The 22,105-nt window shown below is 36.9% G+C and overlaps 1 protein-coding gene across 3 annotated transcripts in view; it reads right to left on the reverse strand.

Annotated features, from left to right (window-relative positions):
* Positions 1-4,318: 4,318 nt before the first annotated feature.
* Positions 4,319-22,105, reverse strand: part of Pcdh19 (protocadherin 19) — a 138,360-nt gene continuing 120,573 nt past the window's right edge. For all 3 annotated transcript variants that reach the window (XM_005406930.2, XM_005406929.2, XM_005406928.2), the window contains one exon: positions 4,319-10,070. In XM_005406930.2, the coding sequence (XP_005406987.1) occupies positions 9,472-10,070 (599 nt within the window). In that variant the 3' untranslated portion in view covers positions 4,319-9,471. The remainder of the gene's footprint in view (positions 10,071-22,105) is intronic.

Consider the following 22,105-nt stretch of genomic DNA (forward strand, 5'->3'; position numbering starts at 1 on the left):
AAGGGGTCATTAGTGTGGAACAATGACAATCTGGCCTTGTAAGTAAGGAATTGTGTGATTCTGACACATTTCTAGGGAGGGTACTATGTTTATTACCCAGTGTGGAGGGTAGGGTGCTCCACACTCTAACCCCGGGGTACCTGTCTGGGAGATGTTCAAGGTCCCTGGTATTGTCAAGGGAAGTATTTGTGTATGCTGCTCTAATAATAAAGTTTAGTATTTACAACAGAGACCATAAGTCCACAATGCCTAAAATATTTACTATCTGGCCCTTTGAGGAAAAGTTTGACCCTTAACATTCAGAATTCAGTGGAAAGTCTCTGAGTGCATTGCTGGTAAGGAGGAAAGGACTGTTTGTAAAAAGTTTGTTTCAGTTACCAATGTATGATACTGAGTTGTGATGCAAAATGCATTTAGTACTACAGAGAGCAGGCAAAAAAACTGAAAATCACTTTTTAGTCCATGTTAAAGAAAGTAAATTTCATCTTAAGGGAAACAAGTGATGGGTTTTAAGCAAAGGTAATTTAACAAGTGTTGCATTTTAGCAAGATCCTTTTGGCTACAGTGTAAAGAGTGTGATTTTTAAAAAAGCAAGGAGAACTAGCGGAGATAAGTTAGAAAAATATTTCATGGCATCTAGACAAGGGGTGCTGAGATATGGGCCCTGTGGTGCCATTGGGAATGAAGAAAGTTTATCAGATGTTTTTGTAAAAGTTTGTAAGGCATAAATTACCTTTAAGATCATCTCTGACACTATCCATATTTTTCTGCTAAAATTAAAAAAAAAATTGCAATAGTGTTGGCAAAGTATCTCAATGCTTAGCATTACATGTAACTCAGTTCTTACAATCAAAACCCTGAAAACTACATTCTAGACTGAGATGGTGCGGGGCCACCAATATATACTGGGTAAGAACACTTCAACAACATGAATTTTAAAATGAATTGACCTTTAATCTCTTTATGTGGAGGCCTCATTTGGAGAAGGTGTTCTATTCATTTCCAAAAACTTTATGCATGCAAGTGGAATCATTCGTCTCCCACCCCCATCCTATTTGTCTTTGTCTGAATGCCATTCCTAGTTTAGCTCCATGGCAGGGCGCTTGCTAACTTAAAAGAACACATAAAGGGCCTTTGCAGCCTATAAACACACCTTTTGAATGATACCAGAACTATGAGGCAGCTGTGGAAACAAATTCCTAAGCCTCTGATGACCCGGTGCTCATAACTAATTCACCACCTTTTCCCAGCTGATTTTTCCACTCCCTCATATCTTTCTTTGAAGTAATTTTAATTTATTTTTCAAAATGCTTCCCCTCCACACCACCACTGCCACTTAGCTTTACCCCTTAAACCTCCCTCACCCTTAACCAACTTTCTGCATCTGAAAAAGTAGCCCAGGCCCTTTGTGAATATATATTGGGACTGACACCAGATATGCTGCTCTGTAATACACCTGAATATAACCCTGACAGATTGCTTGAAACCCAGAGAGACAGATGAATATAGGGTTACCAGAACTTCATTTCAAGGGCTGTTGACTAGCTAGAGTGCACAGACACTAAAAGGCGCCATGGTCCTTCCATGTATGACTAATGCAACTTGAAAGGCCGGCACTGAGTAGACAAAGAGCAGGGAGATGTGTGTGAGAGACTGATCAAAAGCATCCTGGCCTGAAAATTCTATGCAACAATCATTTTTGGGGCCATGAGATAGGGTTCCCAAAGATTTCAGTTAAAATATCAGTATGTTCTCCAAGATGAATAAATACCTTAAGAAATTATCCCCCAGAGATGGGGTACAGTTAAACCCTAGAGATATTTTAGAGTGAAAAGGGAAGTACGGTAAATATTTACAAGAAAGGGGAGAGTTCTGGATGGAGAGAAAGCACCATAGTAGGGAAGCTATACAACTAAAGGGGAAAAAAAAGGTTTAAACTCTCCAGGGGAAGTCAAGATGCTAAAACATAAGAAGGAAAGTAGGGAAGTACTGAGACCACTAGTGCAATTTTCCTTCTCCTCACATTTAGGCAGAAATACAGGAGCTGCCAACAAAGCTCTGTTGACCACCCCCCAACAGGGCAGTGATCACTGACATGGAAGGGTTACATTTATAGCTAGTGAGCTATGAATTGCAGGTTACTTGGAGAGCCTTGTCTCAGAATCTTCCATCCATCTTCTTTCTTCACACAAAAAAGTAATGCATGGAAATGTCAGATATTTGTCAATGTGCAGGATGGTTAAGACTTAAGACTCTAAGGAAAGACCTCTTTGTTCCCATTCTGGATAACTTCATTGTGAGGCCCTATCTTCTTACAAATGGTGGCATGGCATCCAAGTCATACCTCTCTAGATGGTGTCTATACCTATATTAGTCAGCTTTTCCTTGCTGAAACATAATACCCAGTATGTACAATTTAAAAGGGAAGTTGGTATTGTTCACAGTTTCAGGGGATTCAATTCATGTTCAGTGGGCTCCAAAGCAGAAACATCATGGTGGAAGGCCATGGAGGGTTGAAAATGCTATTTTCCTTGTGGCCAAGAAGCAGAGCAGGAGAACCATGATAAAGAGAAAGGGGTCAGGAACCATATATAGTACCCAAAATTGTGCCTCTCTGATCCACCCAGACACACTCTGGAGGGTGTTTTAGTAGTTCCCTGAGGTTAATCACAATGTGTTTCTCTCTGGAGCAGTTGCCATGTGCTATTAAAGAATATCCTCTTCGGCATAAATTCTCACCTGATTTCTTCTCTGCTCACTTGTGGTTTTTTTTTCTTTTTTGACAGGATCCCACCATGTAATTAAGCCTGGCCATGAGTACCATGTAGTCCCTGTTGACCTTAAATTCACCACTTCACAGCAATCTTCCTGCCTCAGGCTCTGGCTGTTAGGATTACATGCATTCACCAGCATGCTCTGCTTCCTCACATGGTCTCATGACCTCACACACAGCCAGTCGAAGACTGACATGTAGTGTATCACATGCTCTTTGTTACTAAAATGAGATGGATAATTTTAGTAACTTGCTTTGCTTTGTTTTATAAATGTGAATACATTTGAGTTCATGCCTATAATCTTGAGACTCTTCCACACTTACTCCAACTTACTGCTGATCTTGGATATGCCTGTGTTGCATATATGAATGCCCTTCACCCTATGGGAATTAATTTTCTTGTTTGTTCTTTGGAGGAAATTATTTTAAGGAGAAGATGCATTTTCCTTTCCCCCCCACAAATCTAGGGTAGGTAGAAGAGGGTCACAGGTTTATTTTCTTTGTGGTTTTGTTGTGGAATAACCCAGAAGCACTCACTTGATCTCTTGTCACTTACTGGCCTCCAAGCAAGTGACAGACCAGCCTTCTTCGAATAGGACTTGAATATCTGTGAGAGCCTGTGAACATCTGTACATACATTGGTGCATGTGATTCTGTGTGCCCCCGCATATGTGTTTCCATTCTGATGCAACATCTGTTGAACTGCAGTACCAAATCACTGGCTATTGCTAAAGTTCTAGGGTTAATTCTGGGGAAACAGATGTAATCTTGGTTTAATACGCCTGAGTAAAAATAACAGGAAGATGGAGCTCTAGGAAGACAGTGGATATCCTTGAGATCATTTTTAATTGTTTAGCAAGAATTGGTCATGCTAAAGAATTTAGTCTTTACCCACTAAAGGCATTACTTAGAATATTTCGTCATGCCTGCCTTTATCCTCTACTGTGATTTTTTTCATCTGCCAGTTCCAGCCAGAATGAGTACATACAGCCCAAGTGCTAAGTCTCAGAGAATAATGGTTTAGATACAGAAAGTTGTCAGGGCTTTCTCTACAGCTTTGTTATGCCCAAAGTGAGAGCCTCTCCTGTTGCTTTGCTTTCAGAGCTGAAGACATCAAAGGGGCAGGCAGGTCACCTTTGTTTTAAACTATCTTCCCCCTACTGTCAGACTCTACTATTTTTCACCTTTTTAAAGAAGTCCCATGTTGAAGTTGTCCCCAAAGGGATTTATTTTAGGGAATTATATTAATGCTCTTGTTCAAAATGTGACCCTGGAACGTCTTTGCCATTCTGAATGTGAGTGGGACCCCCTCCTCCTCAGGCAAAGGCAAAGACAGGAATGGTGAGGAGAGGAAGCACTCAGTAGTGACTGACTGGAGCCTGACTGGAGGAAGAGGTCTGTCTTAGTTGGAGAGTGGGAAGTTGTGTGAAATGGAAAAGACCTGAACATCAATGACCTCATCAAAGGTCCATACCTTCTAGGTCTAAGAATTGTCCTCCCCAAGCCAACAAATACGCTCTGAGACACACTTCACCAGAGACTTGATAATTTTTCCACAATAGCCTTTAATACTAAAATGCATTAAATTTTGAAGCAGAGAAAACACATTTAGGGGAGAAACAGAGAACCACCAGATAAAAAGTAACAATGTGGCAGATAACACCATTTAAAACATAACTGTAATAATTTAATAAAGCTGCTTTATCATCTTCATAAAATAGACAAAGTTGTGAATCTTTTTTAACTTTTTTCTTTTACAATGATTCAATCACTGTGAAAATGTACATAAAATACAGATCCGCATATACAACAATTTCATCTTCATCTAGTCAGCAACAGAAACTCCTTAATGAGATGTACTCTACTTGCATCCCTCTAAATTTCCACCCTGGTTTGACAGGTAAACAATAATAGTGTCATCAGGCTCATTCCCCTCACTAGAGGAGCGAAGGCATAACAAGCCTTTTGCAACTAATACCTTAGCATTCAAATAGCACAGGAGGTATTTGTTGCTGAATTTCTAGCTTAAGCTAGTCTGGCTCTTGGTCATTAAAGTCAGTATCCTAGCCTTCATCAGCTGAATGCCAGCCAGTGCCAGTGAAAGTCTACCTAACCAGTGCTGCAATGGTGTTGGCTGATTTGTTTACTAAAGTTTACAGCAACTTTTAGTTAGTAACAAGGTCATCTGTAATTGCCAACACAGCTGGAGCAACAGTCAGCATCATCTGTTTTCCTAATGACCTACAATGCTTTCCAATCAAGATCAGGTGTTTGTGGGTTGTTCTTCACCAAGAGCATCTTGCAATATTTATTTCAGACAAGGTGGTTGATTTTCTTTGTTTTACAAAAGCAACACGATTCCTAGTTGAAATTAATTCACTTTTGCACAACAAGTGACCCACAGGCCAATTCCAGCTTCACAAGAAAACAAAGAGAGCTGCAACAACTTCATTAGGACAATGTGTTTTGCTCTGGAATACTTCATTATCAATATAAAGCCACCCGGTCCCAGCCCCACCCCCACACATCCCCTTTGAATATTACTTTGTTACATACTTAAACTAAAGAACAATATCGCAATACACTTCAGTGTCAGCAGATACAAATTGACTCATGAAATGACATTCTTAAATGTAATTTTACCAAGAAGGCAAACACTAGGACTGTATACAATGGACTTAAGCTCATTTATGCCAGATTTTCGAAGTCCATGAGAGTCTTATTACCCTGGGTAAAGAGCCAAGTGGACCAGACTTGTCAGGATGCCGTGGGGAACATTCAACACCAAAATGATCCCCATGAAGTGGAATGTTAGCCAGAACTACTATGTACAATAATAATCTTTTTTTTTTTTTTTTTTTTTTAACCTTGGATTCCCAACTGAGCTATCACCTTTATCCCTGCCTCTCCTCAAACTGTCCTTTGTCTTTGCTGCTTCAAGTGGACAGCATTTTTGGTTTGCTTTTCAATACGATGAGGATATAGAAAAAAGTCAACCAAATTCCCCTCATACAGTCAATCATATACTGAAGTGACACTTATTGGGAAGATATCTTCTGGGTGGTTCCAGTTTTCAGAGTTCTGGGTTTTATTTTCTTTAACATTTTCATTAATGGTCAATGGGTCACCATGTCAAGGAATTTGTTTAAATGGACAACTTGGGTGCCGTAAATTCTATTAGGCAGGTTAACTCTGGAGAAGCGATACTCAAAGTGTGGTCCTATCAGCATCACCTGGGATATTTTAGATATGCACAGAAGCAGGCCAGACCAACTGAATCGGAAACTCTAAGGAAAAAGTCTATCAAACCGGGTTAAATGAGCCCCCAAACTTTTTCTGATACCTGATTCATATGGATTGTTGGGCTCCATTCCCAGGTTTCTGATGCAAAGAATTAGTATTTCTAAGAAGTTCCCAAGTGATTGTCTTGCTTATGCTCCAGGGACTGCATTTTTAGAACCACTGCTCTGCAGGATCTGCAGGATCCCTTAGCTCATTACCTATTTCAGTAATAAGATGGACCATAATTTAGTCTACCAGTTTTAAGAGGTCAAAGGATGCTAGGTTTCATTGCAAACAGGTTCATAAATTAGTTAGAATAGTCAAAAGGTAAAAGAGATTCTACAAAGCATCATGGCTCTTTTCACTCTTTCTTGTGATATTGTGTATTTCCATATGGGGGGAAGCAATCAGTCAATGCAAACTAAACTCCTAATGTTGCATGGAAAAGTTTATCTGCCCAGAGAATTGCTGAAAACAATTGATAGTAAAGTATGGCATACTTCAAAACTGTGAAGCACTGGAATAAATGGAGAGAACTCCCTAGGATTTAGAAACGAAATGTGTTCCCTGATGTTTAAGTGTGTAACATGTTAGGAGAAGGAAAATAAATAATGTTTGGCCCTTTGGCCCTTGTGGCTTTCCACTGGCTGTGTTTAAAAGAAAAGGAAAAACATGAGCCAAAGGGAGATCAAGGATCCTTGCACAAAGTTCTGATTTGCAGGCACTGCCTGTCTTTAAAAGCAACTTACAAAGCCCTTCTAGGATGCACTTGTGCTTCTGGAAGGACACAAACATAAGACAATTGGAGGGGGAAACAAGATTTTTTTAACGAAAGGAGTGCACTGAACATGTTCAGTCGAGTGTTTGGATGCAACAAACAAAAAACTTTGACTGCTCATTGAGAACAAAATATTTGGGTAGGGGCAAAAAAAGATGGGTCTACAACCTGAAACTGAATTTGGGAGAAAAAAACTGAAGAAAAACTCAGCCAAAAAACAAAATCAATGCCACTTCTACTGTATTTTAAACTTGATTAGTAAGAGGCATGGCAGCCAGTGGCCTCCCTGGCTCAACAGCTACATAACATTTAATGTATCTACTTGCCACAATCTTTCTGGCTCCCTCATTCCCACTGATCATAGCGTGAAATACGCCTGTTGGAAACTGTCAAGTCTAACTTCAAAGTGACCTTGAGATGGTAACTAATGATATAATGTCAAGATGGATCATGGTAAAACAGTCTGAATTCTATCGGCAGCTGTCATAACTTAAAGGGTTTTTTTTGTTGTTTTTAATCTGTTAATCAAATAGTCACTTGCAAAGAGAAATAAATACCTACCTCAGAATCTACTACCAGAATGAAATAAATTAGAAGAGGAGAAAGTTTATGAGAATAAAATGAAGCAAAATGAAGATAGTATGCTAATTCATCTCTAATTGTTAGTTTTAGAAGAAAATTTGCAGCCACACCAATATTTTGCATGAGGTAGTATTCAGCACTGAATAAGAAGTAATGATGGATTTGTAACTTCATTATAGTTCTTTTTTTCAGAAATATTCTCTCCTATCTAACCCCATCCCACTGTCATACCACCCCCCTCCCTCAATGCCCTTTCCCCTTCCATAAAAGAAAGTATTCCCAGTACTAGGAACTCAAGTCAAAATAACTAAAACATTGAAAAGAGCTGACCTTCTCCAGCTAAACTTAAGAAAATAAATTCTCTTTTTCATTTGAGTGCTCTAACCTCTAGACCTTCTTTCTGGGTACCCTTGGACTTCAAAAAATGAAATAACTGTGAAGAAAAAGCACAAAACTTTTTCTCTAGAAACAACCCATTTAGGACCAAGATAGAGAAAATGTGACATATTTCTTTATCATTAAATAAATGAACTCTTAAGCTGCAAGAATACTAGGGCGGCCAGTGAATATTAATAGAAAAACAATAAACTGCGAGTTAGAAAAATGTTAAAACAACAACAAAAAGAATGTGCAATTTGTTAATTTTAAAAAGATGCATCCCTAGCCTACAGCAAAAAGAACTAGCTAAATCTAAAGGATTTTTGCTTTCATAGTTTCTTGTTCACATTTTTAATCAAAAATATTAGTCATAAAAAGACAAGTTCAAGTGTCTGAGTGTCTCCATTTAGAAGGCACAGGGATTGGATTAGTTGATGCTATTACCTCTTATCTGTCTTTTCTTAAACGTACACTTGGTACTACTTACTCTATCTTATTTATAAGCCTAGGATACAGAGCAACTTGGAGTTCTCAATTATAGTCCACGAAGTATTTTACAGTCTAATTCCAATCATGACTGAGAAACACTGAATCAGGAAGTATGTGACTAAAAAGATGCTAATTTAGAACTCAAAATAGATTCAGTCATTTTAGGTTTTAGATGACTGGAGACAGGGAATTTCTAAGCCTGAAATCTGATAACTTCAGGAACAACTTCCCTGTTCAGGGCCTGAAAAATAGAAAAATGGATCTCATAAAACTTTCAGCACAGTATTTCTGACAACTGCAAATTAGATAGCAGCATATCCAAAAATGACTTTCTGAAATGATCTATCACGGACCCAGGTAGATGACTGAAAGGCAGGAAAAATACTTTGCAAGGCGGTGAGCAATCACTACATGGGTTGATAAACCTGAATATCCTCCAAGTACTCAATCTTTATGTGTGGTGTTGCGTACTCATTTGCTGTCTCAGTTGTTTGAACTTTATGTTTGTCTGTACTTTTATTATTTTTACAGGAAAGAAAAACACCAATCCTTAAAGGCCTTTTGCCATCACCACACACGTAGCAATTTGCAATATCAAAAACAACAATAGCACAGCTAGCAAAAGGGTTCTTAAAACAGGGGTGTCCACAGCAAAACAGCAGCATTGGGAAGTACTCGAGCTTCAGAAACAACCTGTTGGGGGCTCAATTTCACATCACTGAATCAATGAATAGTACACAATAAATGACCATTAACTTGTCTACACTACAAAAAAACAGTAGCGAGCTTATTAAATGTGTCCAGAGCTCTTTTTTTTGTTTGCTTTTTGCTTTTTTTAAATGTAATCATCCACAAACAATGATAATTTATAAGTTTGACATAGAAAAATATATAAATTCAAACACTTAATACATAATACTTTTCACAACTGAATTTATCTCTGTTTCCCCAACATCAAGGCCCCATGAACAACTCAAAACAAAGCTAATTTGCTCCAATTGAACACCCCTGCTGCCTGCTGAAAAGAGAAGGACTGCTGCAGAATAATAGTCATTTATAAACAATACATTTAGGGAAAGCTCTGAAATATAGCCACTCAAGAACCAACCGTTAGTGAGCAATTAAAATGAGCAGCTTCTGCATCCTTGCTAGCCAGCGTGGTTTCTTTCTCTTCTTTCCCAATACTGGTTTAGAGAACAATATCCTTCAGACGCTTCACGCCGGGGGACTCTTTGTCACGACCCTCCTTCAGAATGCTGTCGACCTCATGCATGACTTTCTCCCTGTCAGCTCCACGGGGCTCAGCTTCAGAGGGACGAGAAGGGCCATTGTTGACACTGGTGATGTACTGCTCCAGATCACGGGTCGGAGGAGCTACGGCAACCATGTAAGACACAGAGGGCTTGGTGGGCAGAGGACTCTTGAGATGGAGAGGAGAGGTGACGGGGCTAATAGCCTCACAACCATTGCCCGCCTCCCGGATAGCACTGTTGATCTTGGGGCTGCAGATGGTCACATCAACAGTCCTCTTGCTTTTCAGGGTGGGCCTCTCCTCAGCTGGCTGATCACTGACATCTTTTCCAAAGGTTGCAAAAGTACGTTTGGTGGGGCCGCAGTCGTCGTAAGCCTCAACATCGGCAGCAGTAGCTTCAATGGACAGCGCAATGATGTTCCTCACATGCTCAGGGGACTTGGAACGGGTGGGCATGGGGTTCCGGGGCATCCAGCACCTGTCAGAGTGACCAAGAATCCGGCATTCTTCCCTGCAATGAAATCCTTCATTCTGATCTGTTTGGAAGAAAGAAAACGTAATTTCATCAGCTTTTCCTGAGAATCACCGTTACTCCCCAGTGTTCTGGTTGCTTAGGCATCCACGGGCCCTTCTGGGAAATGGTACTCTTAGATAGTCCTTTATTGTCTTTTGGGAGAAGTGTGAAAGAATTGGAGTTTTAAAGGCTATAGGTCTCCTGCTATATACTCTTTTTTAAACATTGTTTTTGCTGTTCCCACTGCTGACAAAACAAAAAACCTAAGGGAAAACACGTTCTGATGGAAAAATGTATTTTAAAAGTTTATCCTAAGTGTCAGTGTGCTGAGAGTCAGCATTTTTATCAACACTTCCTGATAAAAATCACTTGCATTTGAAACAGGATCTAGCAGAAAAGGGAGTGGAGGCAGGACAGGGAAATCAATAGCCGGTATATCTAAGAAGACCTGGACATATCTTTTGAGAAACAGCACTGCCAAGTAGCCTTCTAACCTACCCGTCACTGATACACAGTGTTTAAATTTAGACTGATATTGTACTGTCTTTGAAAACTCAATCACATCATTTCTTTTTGATGAACAGTCCCACAAGCCAATCAGCTCACTATACCATTTTTATGACTGGATTTCTCATCAGAAGGAATATACTGAAACCTCTTTCTTGTAGTTGACCCATAAGCTTCAGTTTGTCCCTATACACCCACACTCATATGCTGAGCATCATTTAATTAGATCCAACTAGCCATCACTCTTTATCTTTCTTATCTGCAGTTTTATTTGGAAATAATTTCTTAAAGAAATATGTGCTGTTGGTGAAAATGTACATTAGTACAGTCATATGGAGGACAGTATGGAAGCTCTTGAGAATATTAAAAAGATAAATCACCATATAATCCAGCTATGCCACTATTGGTTATATACCCAAAGGAAATGAAATTGGTACACCAAAGAGATAACCCATGTCCATGTTCATTTCAGTTCTATTCACAACAGACAAGATATAAAATCAGCCTAATTGCCTATTAAGAGATGAATGGGTAAAGGTAATATATATCTCCATAAAGAAAATTTGAAATCCCATCATTTGAAGTAAAATGGATGTAACTAGAGCACATTAGGCTAACTGAAATAAGCTAGACACATAAAGACAAGTACCACATGTTATCTTTTATATGTGAAGGATACAAAAGTTGATCTCAAAGTGTAACAGAGTGACACAATAGTCACTATGAGCTAGGAAGAGTGGAGTGCAGGGAAGGGTAATTAGACAACAGGTACCAAAGTACAGTTAGATAGACGGCATAACTTCTAATATTCTATAGCAAGTAAGGTGACTATAGATTACAATAATCCATTTTATACTTGAGAAGAACTAGAAGAGTGGAAACTAAAGGCCCTAAACACAAAGAAATAATGAGATAAAAAGGTTAGTTACCATAAATTGAACAGTACCTGTTGGATATATGTATTTTAATACAACAATGTACCCTACAAATATTTACAATCCATTACATGCTAATTATGAATAAAAATAGGAAAAAATGCTGCATGGACTACCTTAACTTTATCATGGAATATATCAATGGCTAGAATTCATAATTATTGGCATGATAAGCTTTTCTCTTTCCAGGTCAGGTTCATTAAAGATTAAGGTTTCCATCTGGCTGTCACAGTGGCTTTCTACATAGACTATTTCAAAGCGTGAATTTAGGATGAATTTCTCCTGTGCATTAGAAAACTTAATTCTAATGTGTAATTTATAGGCATAATTTTCCACACCCATTTATATTTATGTTACATTCTTGCAGGAGGATAACCTAATGAAAATTTTCATCACATTACACAATGTATCAAAATATCAGCAACTTAACATTTATAGAAATTCTTGGGGCAGTACAGGAGGAAGTGAGGAGAGTAGAAGAGGAAGCAATAATTAAAATATATGCATGTGAATATCTAAATACATAGAAAAAGATCCCCCAAAAACTTTGGAAATGTATGCCATGACTGCTTTTTGCAGGGAAAAGATGACTGCAATTCAAAGTCTTGCCTAAAATCAGTCTATATATAACACACCTGCCTGGTATACTTGACTTTCTATTTTTAGCATTTCCTATTTGCTTCTGAAATTGTTTTCACAAAGTAGAAAGCTAGGAGATCAAGCCGCTGCTCTTCTGCATTCACAAAAGGCTCTTTCGTGAAGGGGTACAGTGAAGGGGCTCTAAAAATAGTTGAGTTGCTTGTTTACCTCAAGATTCAGAGAAAAGCACTGGAAATAGTTAAATGTGAAGGAACTAACCTGAGCTGAGCCAGATTTGAACACAACTCTGGGCATGGTTCTTCTCCTTATTTAGGTTATTTTAAATGCCAACTAACGATAAGACCCCTTCTGTGTACATGGACACAATTTACCTTTAAGATGAATATTTTATACTCCTTTTCAATGCTAGGGAATGAAGCACTTAGAATTTGCAGAGTTGGAACCCAATAACCGATTACCTTTGTTATCAAAGTGCCTTCTAGATAAATACGACAAAAATTCTGCAAAGACTGGTACAGTTTCACAAGAAGGCTGCATGGCCACCTCTGCAAAATGAAAGATTTGTGAAAGCCATTGCTCTGCCCCTTCCCTGCAAACTCTCAGCACCACCGTATGTTGTCACATCATTTCAATGTACATGCATATGTTCCTGAAAGGCAGAAAATATGAAAGTGTTGGATATATGTTGGGATATACATAAGAACTTACTTTGTGCAGACCAAATACTTTGACAGAGAGAGGTGATCCACCCTCAATAAGTTTCATCTAAATCTAGATTCTTGGTGGCCCTAAATCTAGATCATTTTAGAACATAATAAACATTTTCAAGGATCTCAAAAGTATTTATCTTCCTCTCCATCTCTTCTGAAGCTCATCTCAAGACTTTATACCTAATAGCTATGAACAACAAGTGTGTTTGTTTAGAGGTAGAGAGAGTAAGGAGGTGAAGGTCAGGGAATGGTTCAACAATTGACTTCCCTTTCTACACATTGGACCAAGAATCCCTAGAAGCCAGTAAAAATGTCCAGAAGGCAATGAGAACTCTCTCATTTTTGTACCTACTTTAGGGCATGTAGGTATAAACATCTTTGGGTACTGGATCCAGCCACACATGACCATTGATGTCTTAAGAGGAAATCCTACCCTATCTTTAGACTGACTATTACATGCCGCTTGCTCACACTTCACAGCAAAAGTGGTGAACTATAATCAGATGAAATCTTCCTAACATGCCTAACATAAAGCTCTCATTTCTTTTAGTTTTTAGTAGGAAGAGACTATCTTCAAATATTAAAATGCAGTTATTTTCAACACCATTCGATACAATAATCCCAATCAAGTGCATCCTTCAATCTGAATAGAGTGCTCCTACCCTAAACTAGGTTGCCTTGAAAGAACAGTATGAGGAAGCCTGAAGTCCCAGCACACAAATTCAAAGAACAAAGATAATAGGGATGGACACTTCCAAGATCTTCTAAATCTACAAAAACCAGAGTAGGGAACAGTCTTCTCAGGAGCTTCTCGACAAAAATAGTGTTTGCCTTTAGCTTACCCATTGCCTAAATGAAAGAAAGAAATCACTGTCTCATAAAAGAAAAAGGTAAACTAACTTAGCACTAAGAATACAATCAGTCTAGCTTATACACCAAGCTTACTAAGCCTACTTCAGCCCTATATGAATTAACTTAATATACAATTGTCTGAGATTGATTATGTGAATTTACTATATGCACTGTTCTTACCCCCATGCAAGTGAAGATTTCTTTTAATCTAAGATATTCATTTACTCACAGTCTTAGCTTTGGTTTAAATCTAGTAATAATACCTATTATTTCCTTTAGTCCTTACCAAGGACAGTGAGGTATTTTTCATTTATGTTTCAAACAATAACTTCATGGCATTTATACCAGTATCATTAAATGAAAATCCAACCTAACTTGAAAGTATTTATACTCATTTCACATATGAAAGAAAACGTGGTTAATATAAACAGGCAAGAAAAGTATCTCTGCCCACCACAAGGTAAACTACATACATAAATGTGTTATAGATGAATTACCTTTTGAAACTGAAAATTCAGTTTGGTAAAGAAATTAAGTATGATATCAAAAGTGAGAAATTCACAATAAAAAGCCCCTTAAAATAGCAACAAAGACAGACCAGATGTAAAAATTTTAAGGAGAAAAGACACTACTTCTGAAATTGTATAGTACTAGTAAACAGTAGGGATCTGCTATGAGGTAGTATAGCAACTGGGGACAATATCATAAAATGAAGGAGAAACCATTTTGTATCATGACAACTAAACTTTCAAGATGCTGGTCCAACTTAAACAGAAAGCAGCTAATAATTCACTAATTCCCTGCTAAGACCCTTCTTATGAAAGTATTTATCATTTGATATTTTGCTACATGTTAAAATAAAACTATTGACCTAAATTTAGGTAAAGCAAAATGTGAGATTCTAAAATTTACACATAGTTATGGAAATCCAAACATATCATTATATATAGATGAATGAATACAGGTGTTTTTAATTCATACATACACATAAATAGAGCTGACTGATGAATTTAAAACCTTGTCTTTCCTGCTTCTAAAATTGTACCTAGGATTTGCAAAACATAAAAATATATATATGAAGATGGTGCATAAATCTGGAAGAGGGGCACAAATTTTGAGGCCAGAGAACTCTTTAATTCAAAACAGATCCATTTACTTTAGGCCATAGATAAAATAGAGAGAAAGGATAAAGCTTCTTCAATCTAGAAAACAATAATAAATACTTAGCAGGAAGGGGACTGGAATTTGTCATTAGGGATCTTGGTGAGAAAATTCCAAAACCTTTGGCAATAAAGAAATAAATAAATGCCCCTTGTATAAGATCTTAAAAACATCAGTCTTGTAAAGGCGTGGAGGCATAAGAGGCAATAACCATTAAGTCATGATGGGTAAGGAAGTAATATAAGAGCTTGAGGAAAACATCATCTCTGGCTTTGCTAAAATTTTCTAATTCATGATTGAAAAGAGGAGCAAAGAGGCTTTGTTGGGTTGTACAGATGTCCAGTCACAGTGGATCTGTTCAATAATGGTAGAAGTTCTTTACTCTGATTCAAATCCTTGAGGTGTTAACCCAAAGATCCTACCAATCAGAGATCAAATTCCAGCACTAAAATAGTTCACTGTTACAGGTATAAAAGCAATGTGTTACCTCTTCAGAAGTTATCTGCAGGCAATGAGGGAGAAAAGAAAACTTCAAATGAGTTTCATTTCGTAAAATCTCAAGTAGTTTGCTACTTCTAAGTTGCAGCAGTAACACAATCTATAAGCGATGCATAAATCAGAAAAGCTGCTTAAACCATACTCTTACGTATCTACTTAGCTTAGTCTGCATCAACACATGACAAGACAAACTATGACCAAAGCAGGGCTAATTTTTGTGAGAGACAATGGAAGGGATCGTGACAATGAGTATGAAAAAGTGAAGGGCTAGCTAGGCATGGTGGCACATGCTTGTAATCCCAGTACTCAAGCAAGCTAAGGCAGAACAACTGCAAGTTTGAGCCCAGCCCAAACAATTTAGCAGCTTGAGACCCTGTCTCAAAATTATAAAAGCAAAAAAAGGAAAAAAGTTAAAGGGCTTGGATGTAGGTCTGTGTGAAAGCCCTGGGTTCAGTTCCCCAAAATTTAAAACAAAAATAGCTAAGCACTTTTGCAATTAGGCATATGTGTCTAATTAAGAAAACATAATTGTTGAGAAGTGTCCTTCCTTGACCAACATAATTCCTACTCATCTGAAGCAGAAGTAATTAATTGCCTACCAAATATCTTTATCTTTTAAAATTATAAACGGAGCTTTATGTCTATTAGGGATGCTAATGTTCTCAGTGTTCAAAAAACTACATTTGGCCTTATTTTTAGAGATGGATAACCATGTAACTAAGACTGGACAATTGTTACAAAGGCGAGATGTCAAGCATACTCCTTAAAAAAGGAAGCTTACTTAGGAGACTGTTTTTTTATTTCTTTCTTCCTAATTTGTCCTGTCTAGAATAGCCACAACATCCATTTTACTACCAGTGTGGCAACCCTGATGATGGAAGCCACATTTGTAGGTGGCAGAAAAGAAAGATATAAGAAACATGGCGTTTAAATATATAGAACCACCTCACCAGATCTGAACTTCTTTTATGTAAGAGTAAAACTAAACCTCCCTCCTATTTACACAATTGATTTATTTTCTTTAGTGGGAGAGAGGGTTTTATTACCAACAAACAAACACAATTCATGATGGAGACATTATCACTGAAGTCCCAACGTTTTGATTTCACTGCTTCAAGGAGTCCTTCCTTGGTCTTTCAAAGGGGATGGATCAGATAGATCTCATTGTACCTCTCTTTATAGTATTCATGACACTTGTGATTACTTGTTTAATGGTTCTATTCTATGCTACGTTTTAATCCCTAGATAAGTAAAGATTACACTTGTCTTGTTTCCTCCCCTATCAATGGAACTATATTTCAAGGGATCTGGGAAAGAGCAAATATTAACAATTTAACTTCATTGAAAGAAAAAAGCACATAAATAACAAAGAATCTTTATCAATATTCTAGATACAGTGAAAACTAGTTAATCTGTATCTTTTTAAAAATGTATTACATTAAAAGACACATTACCATTAATTCTCCCCCAAAATACTCCTGCTCACTATGAATATACTTATTCCATCATTCTTATCACTTTCTGAGGCAGTTCTGGAAGTCCTCCTTGGTGAGCATTTAGTTGTACTGCTGTTACTGCCTCAGTGCCCTAAATTAATACAAAATATTTAACCTTCATGGCCATTTAGGCTTGAGGGGAGAGCTAGAAATACTGTGCCAGACTGGGAGAATGAGATGGATGAAAACAAACTCTCATATTTTTATAAGCCTGTCTTTCTAGTGGAAGGCATTAGGTAGCAATATTCACCATACTTTCTTTTCATTATACCTCCAAAGACACTCATGACAGAACTTACACAACTGTATAGAAAGTAGCAAGAGCTGGTCCTTCACCCCTTCTACTCAGGCACTTTCCCCCTACTCTGCTTCCTGGTGGCCATGAACTAAGCAGCTTTGGTTTGCCATAACCTTCTGTGATGATATCTCTGCCCGGAAGCCAGCTGATTGCAGACTGAAACCTGTCATCAGCATTACAGCTTTGAGTTTTCTCCTCTCTGAGTGGTGCTAAAAATCAAGCCTGCAAAGTAAGGTTGAATACTGAGAGGACCCTCAAATAACCAAACCCCAAAATACATCACAGCGATCCAGCATGTAACTAAAGGGATCTGCACAGCAGTGACAGAGGTTTTTTTTTTTTTTATCCTAATTGATGTTCAACCTGTAGTAGAAAAACAACAAAATCATGAGAAAGTAAGGCAACAAAATGCCTTTAAAAACTCCTAACTCCCTAAAAGTTAATCTCAAAGGCACTGATGTAGAGAAAATTACAGGCAAAGAGCTCAAAAACCAGTAGGTCAAAATATTTGAAGAGATCAGAGAAGAAACATATAAACAAATTCATAAAATCTTTGGAAAGCTTAAAGAGAATTTAGATACACATAAATGACTGAATTAATGAATGTTCAGTTAGTTTAAAAAGAAACAAAGAATTTGAGTAAGTAATACAAGAAAATAAAATACAAATGATCATTTTGGTGAAGAATTAGAAATTATTAAAAGAAATAAAACAGAAACTTACGATATAAAAAGTTCAGTGGAAACAATCAGTAGTATATTGGACCAACATGAGTATAGTGTCAGAACTTGAAAACAAGATTGATGTAAGAGATCACGCACTCAGTGATCCCTTAAAAAGGAAAAGACACTACAGAAGATGGTCCAGTTGTTGTTAGATGACTCAAAAATATAACCTTAGAATTATAAGAATAAAGAAAAAATAGAAGATGACTCAACAGGTATAAATAATTATTCAATGATATCATAGCATAAAATTTTCCAAATCTAGGTAGATAATGATATATAAGTACTAGAGACATACTTTTGAGTAATAACTCTCAGTGTTAATGACCTTAACTCCTAAAGCAACATATATCCATCAAAAAACAAAATCCAACTATATATTACCTGTAAGAGACATTCCTCATGCATAAATAAAAACACAGACTGAAAATAAAAGGCTAGAAAATGATCCTTCCAGCAACCAAAGCCTGACAGCACCAGAAATACCAATCTTATTTTCAGAAAAAATAAAATGTTAGACTTCAAGATAAAATATATCAGAAAAGACCAAGAAGGTCATTACACATTGGTAAAGAGAACAATTCAATATGAAGAGCTAATAATGGCAATATATATATTTACAAAATGTTAGTGCACCCAACTAAATAAAACAAAGATTCCTGGAAATATAAGGACAGATAGATGCCAATGCAATCATAATATCAAAATTCAATACCCCACTCTTGAAAACAGACAGGTCAAACAGACAAAAAAATCCAACAAATAATATCAGAATTAAACAACACCATCAAAGGAACTTAACAGCTATCTATGAAAAAGAATTTCATCTGAAAAAAAAAACAGAATCTACATTTTTCTCAGCACCACATGGACCTTTTTCAAAAATTAATCATGTCATAGGTCATAAAACATAAAGGCTGGGGTATAGTTCAGTGGTAGAGTACCTTCTTAGCATGAATGATGTCCTGTGTTCTACCCCCAGCACTCTCCCACAAAACAAATCTATATAAAAGAAAAGAATTGAAAGAATCCCCTGCATAGTTTTGGATCACAGAGGAGAAACTAGAAGTCAACAGCAAAACAAACAACATAAACCATGCAAGAACATAGAGCTTAATATATATTAAAAATGAATCACAGATGCAATAAGGGAAGAAATAAAATTCCTAGAATCAAATAACAATGGAAATACAACATGCCAAAATCTATGGGACACAATGAAAGTAGTCCTAAGAAGAAAGTTTATGGCTGTGAATATACACATTAAAAGAATAGAGTGATCTCTGACGAGGATATCAGAAAATGGAAAGATATTCCTTACTCATGGATAGGAAGAACCAACATTGTGAAAATGGCCATACTCCCAAAATTGTTGTACAGATTCAATGCAATCCCAATTAAAATATCACTAACATACCTCACAGATCTAGAGAAAACACTTCTAAAGTTCATGTGGAACCAGAAGAGGCCTAGAATAGCAAAAGTAATCTTGGAAAACAAAGGAAAGGCAGGAGGCATCACAATTCCTGACTTCAAAGTATATTACAAAGCTACTGTGATAAAAGCAGCATGGTACTGGCACAAAAAGAGACCTGAAGATCGTGGAACAGATTAGAAGATACAGATACAACAACAAACACATTCAGTCACCTTATCTTCAACAAAGGGGCCAAACATGTTCAATGGAAGGAAGATAGCCTCTTTAATAAACTGTGCTGGAAAAACTGACTTTCCACATGCCAAAGACTAAAAGTAGACCCATATCTTTCACCATGCACTAAATTAAAATCAAAATGGATCAAAGATCTAAATATTAAAACAGAAACACTAAATTTATTGGAAGAGAAAGTAGGTAAAAATCTTGATGACATTGGGGCAGGCAGAGAGTTCATGAACAGAAACCAAACTGCAGGGGAAATACTTCAAAGAATCAACAACTGGGATCTCATCTTATTGAAAAGTTTTTGCACATCTAAAGAAATCACCAATAAAGTAAAAACAAAACCAACGATTGTGAAAAAGTTTTAGCTAACTGCCCCTCAGACAAAGGACTTCTATCTAGGACATATAAAGAATTTTTAAAAATCAGGTCTCCGAAATTCAAAGACTCAATTCCAAAATGGGCATCTGAGATGAATACACATTTCTCTAATGAAGAGATACTAATAGTGGATAAATATATGAAAAAATGTTCAACGTCATTAGTCATTTGAGAAATGGAAATTAAAACAACATTGACATTCCATCTCACCCTAGAAAGAATGGCTATCATCAAGAAATCAGCCAATAACAAATGCTGGAGAGGCTGTGGGGAGAAAGGAACCCTACTCCACTGCTGGTTGGAGTATAGACTGATGAAACCACTGTGGAAATCAATTTGGAGATGCCTCACAAAACCAGGATTAGAAGTCCCCTATAACCCAGCTATTCCCTTTCTGGGTATTTTCCCAGAAGAATTAAAGACATCATACCACAGCGATATACATGCACCCATGTTTATAGCAGCACAATTTGTTATAGCTAAATCTTGGAAATAAACCAGATGCCCATCCACTGAGGAATGGATAAAAAAGTTGTGGTATTTTTATACAATGGAGTATTACTCAGCTACTAAAAAAGATAAATTTGAGGCTTTTGTAGGTAAATGGATGCAACTAGAGACCATACTCATAACTGAAATAAATCAGACCCACGTGTGTAAACATCATATTGTCTCCTTGGTATAGGAACCTGACAGACTAGATAAAACTCAAAACATACCATAGATGATAGGAAAGGGAAAGAAATTACTCAAAGGAAAGAATGACTGGGATGAGGGAAAGAAGAAAAAAGAAAGAAGGAAGGCAAAACATAAATATATGTACGAATAGCTGCAATGACTGTCTTGCTGTTTTCTGATGGTGTATTGAAATGAACAGTTAATGCACACAGTTTTTTATGTTCTGATCAACTTTGCAAGCTTGTGTCTGGTGATCTGAGCAACTGATTTGAAGGTAACAATATGCAATGGAATTACAATGGTGAACTCCTAACATCTTGTCTAGTGAAATTCTGTATTATCTCTAATGTTTTATTGAAGAATTATTTTCTTACTCTCTTTAATGGATTCAGCAATCTTTCATTCTTACATCTGATAATCTGAGCAGTGTAGTTGAGGACAGCAATATGCAATGTAACAACCACTGTTGATTTGTATTAATTTGTCTTGAGACCCTGTACCACTTTGAATGTTCTTGCTTTGATTTGTTTATGTTCGTGATACTGGTATGCTGCTACTGTTCTATTTTTTTGTTTGTTTGTTTGTCATGTACTACTCTCTAAAATAAAAAAAGAAAAAAACTGAAAAGAATAGAGTGATCTCAAATAAATAACCTTTTGATGCATCTCAATGTCATAGAAAAGCAAGAAAAGATACAAATCTAAAACTACTATAAGAAATGAAATTATAAAGATTATAGCAGAAATTAATGAAATTGATACAAAAGATTGAGGATCAATGAAACAGAGGTGATTCTTTGAAAGGATAAAAACATCAATAAACCCCTAGCAAAACTTGCCAAAATGCAAAGAAAAACTCATATCAATGCAATTACAAATTTAAAAAGAGAAATCAAAAGACACCACTGAAATCCAGATTTTAAGAAAATATTTTGAAAATTTATTTTCCAATAAATTGGAGAACCTACTAGAAATGAAGAAATTACAACCCACATATGAATTACAAGGAGACATAAAACCATGAACAGACTAATAACAGGAAATGAATTGAACCAGTAATAAAAATCCTGTCAACTAAGAAAAACCCAGGACCTAATAAATTCACCATAGAATTCTGTCCAACTTCAGGGAAGATCTAATGCCAATACTTCTCAAACTCTTCCATGAAATTGAAAGAGAAGTAACACTGCCAAACTCATTCCAGGAAGCTAACATTAATAATAAAATCAGACAAGGACTTAACAAAAAAAGAAGGAATGAGGAGGGACAAAAGAAAGGAAAGAAAACTAAAGACCTATCTCCTTAATGACCACAGATGCAGAAACCCTAAACAAGATGCTAGTAAACAGAATGCAAGAAATCATTAAAAGGTTATACATCATGACAAAGTAGGCATGATCCCAACAATGCAAGGACTATTCAACACACATAAATCAATAAATGTAATATATCAGGTACACAGAAGCAAAGACAAAAACCGCATGGTCATCTCAATAGGTGGAGAAAAAGCCTTCGAAAAAGACAACATCAAGTTTTGATAAAAAGCCTGACAAAATG

This window comes from Chinchilla lanigera, unplaced genomic scaffold (genome assembly GCF_000276665.1).
Source record: "Chinchilla lanigera isolate Chin_1 unplaced genomic scaffold, ChiLan1.0 scaffold00102, whole genome shotgun sequence".
Classification (NCBI taxonomy): domain Eukaryota; kingdom Metazoa; phylum Chordata; class Mammalia; order Rodentia; family Chinchillidae; genus Chinchilla; species Chinchilla lanigera.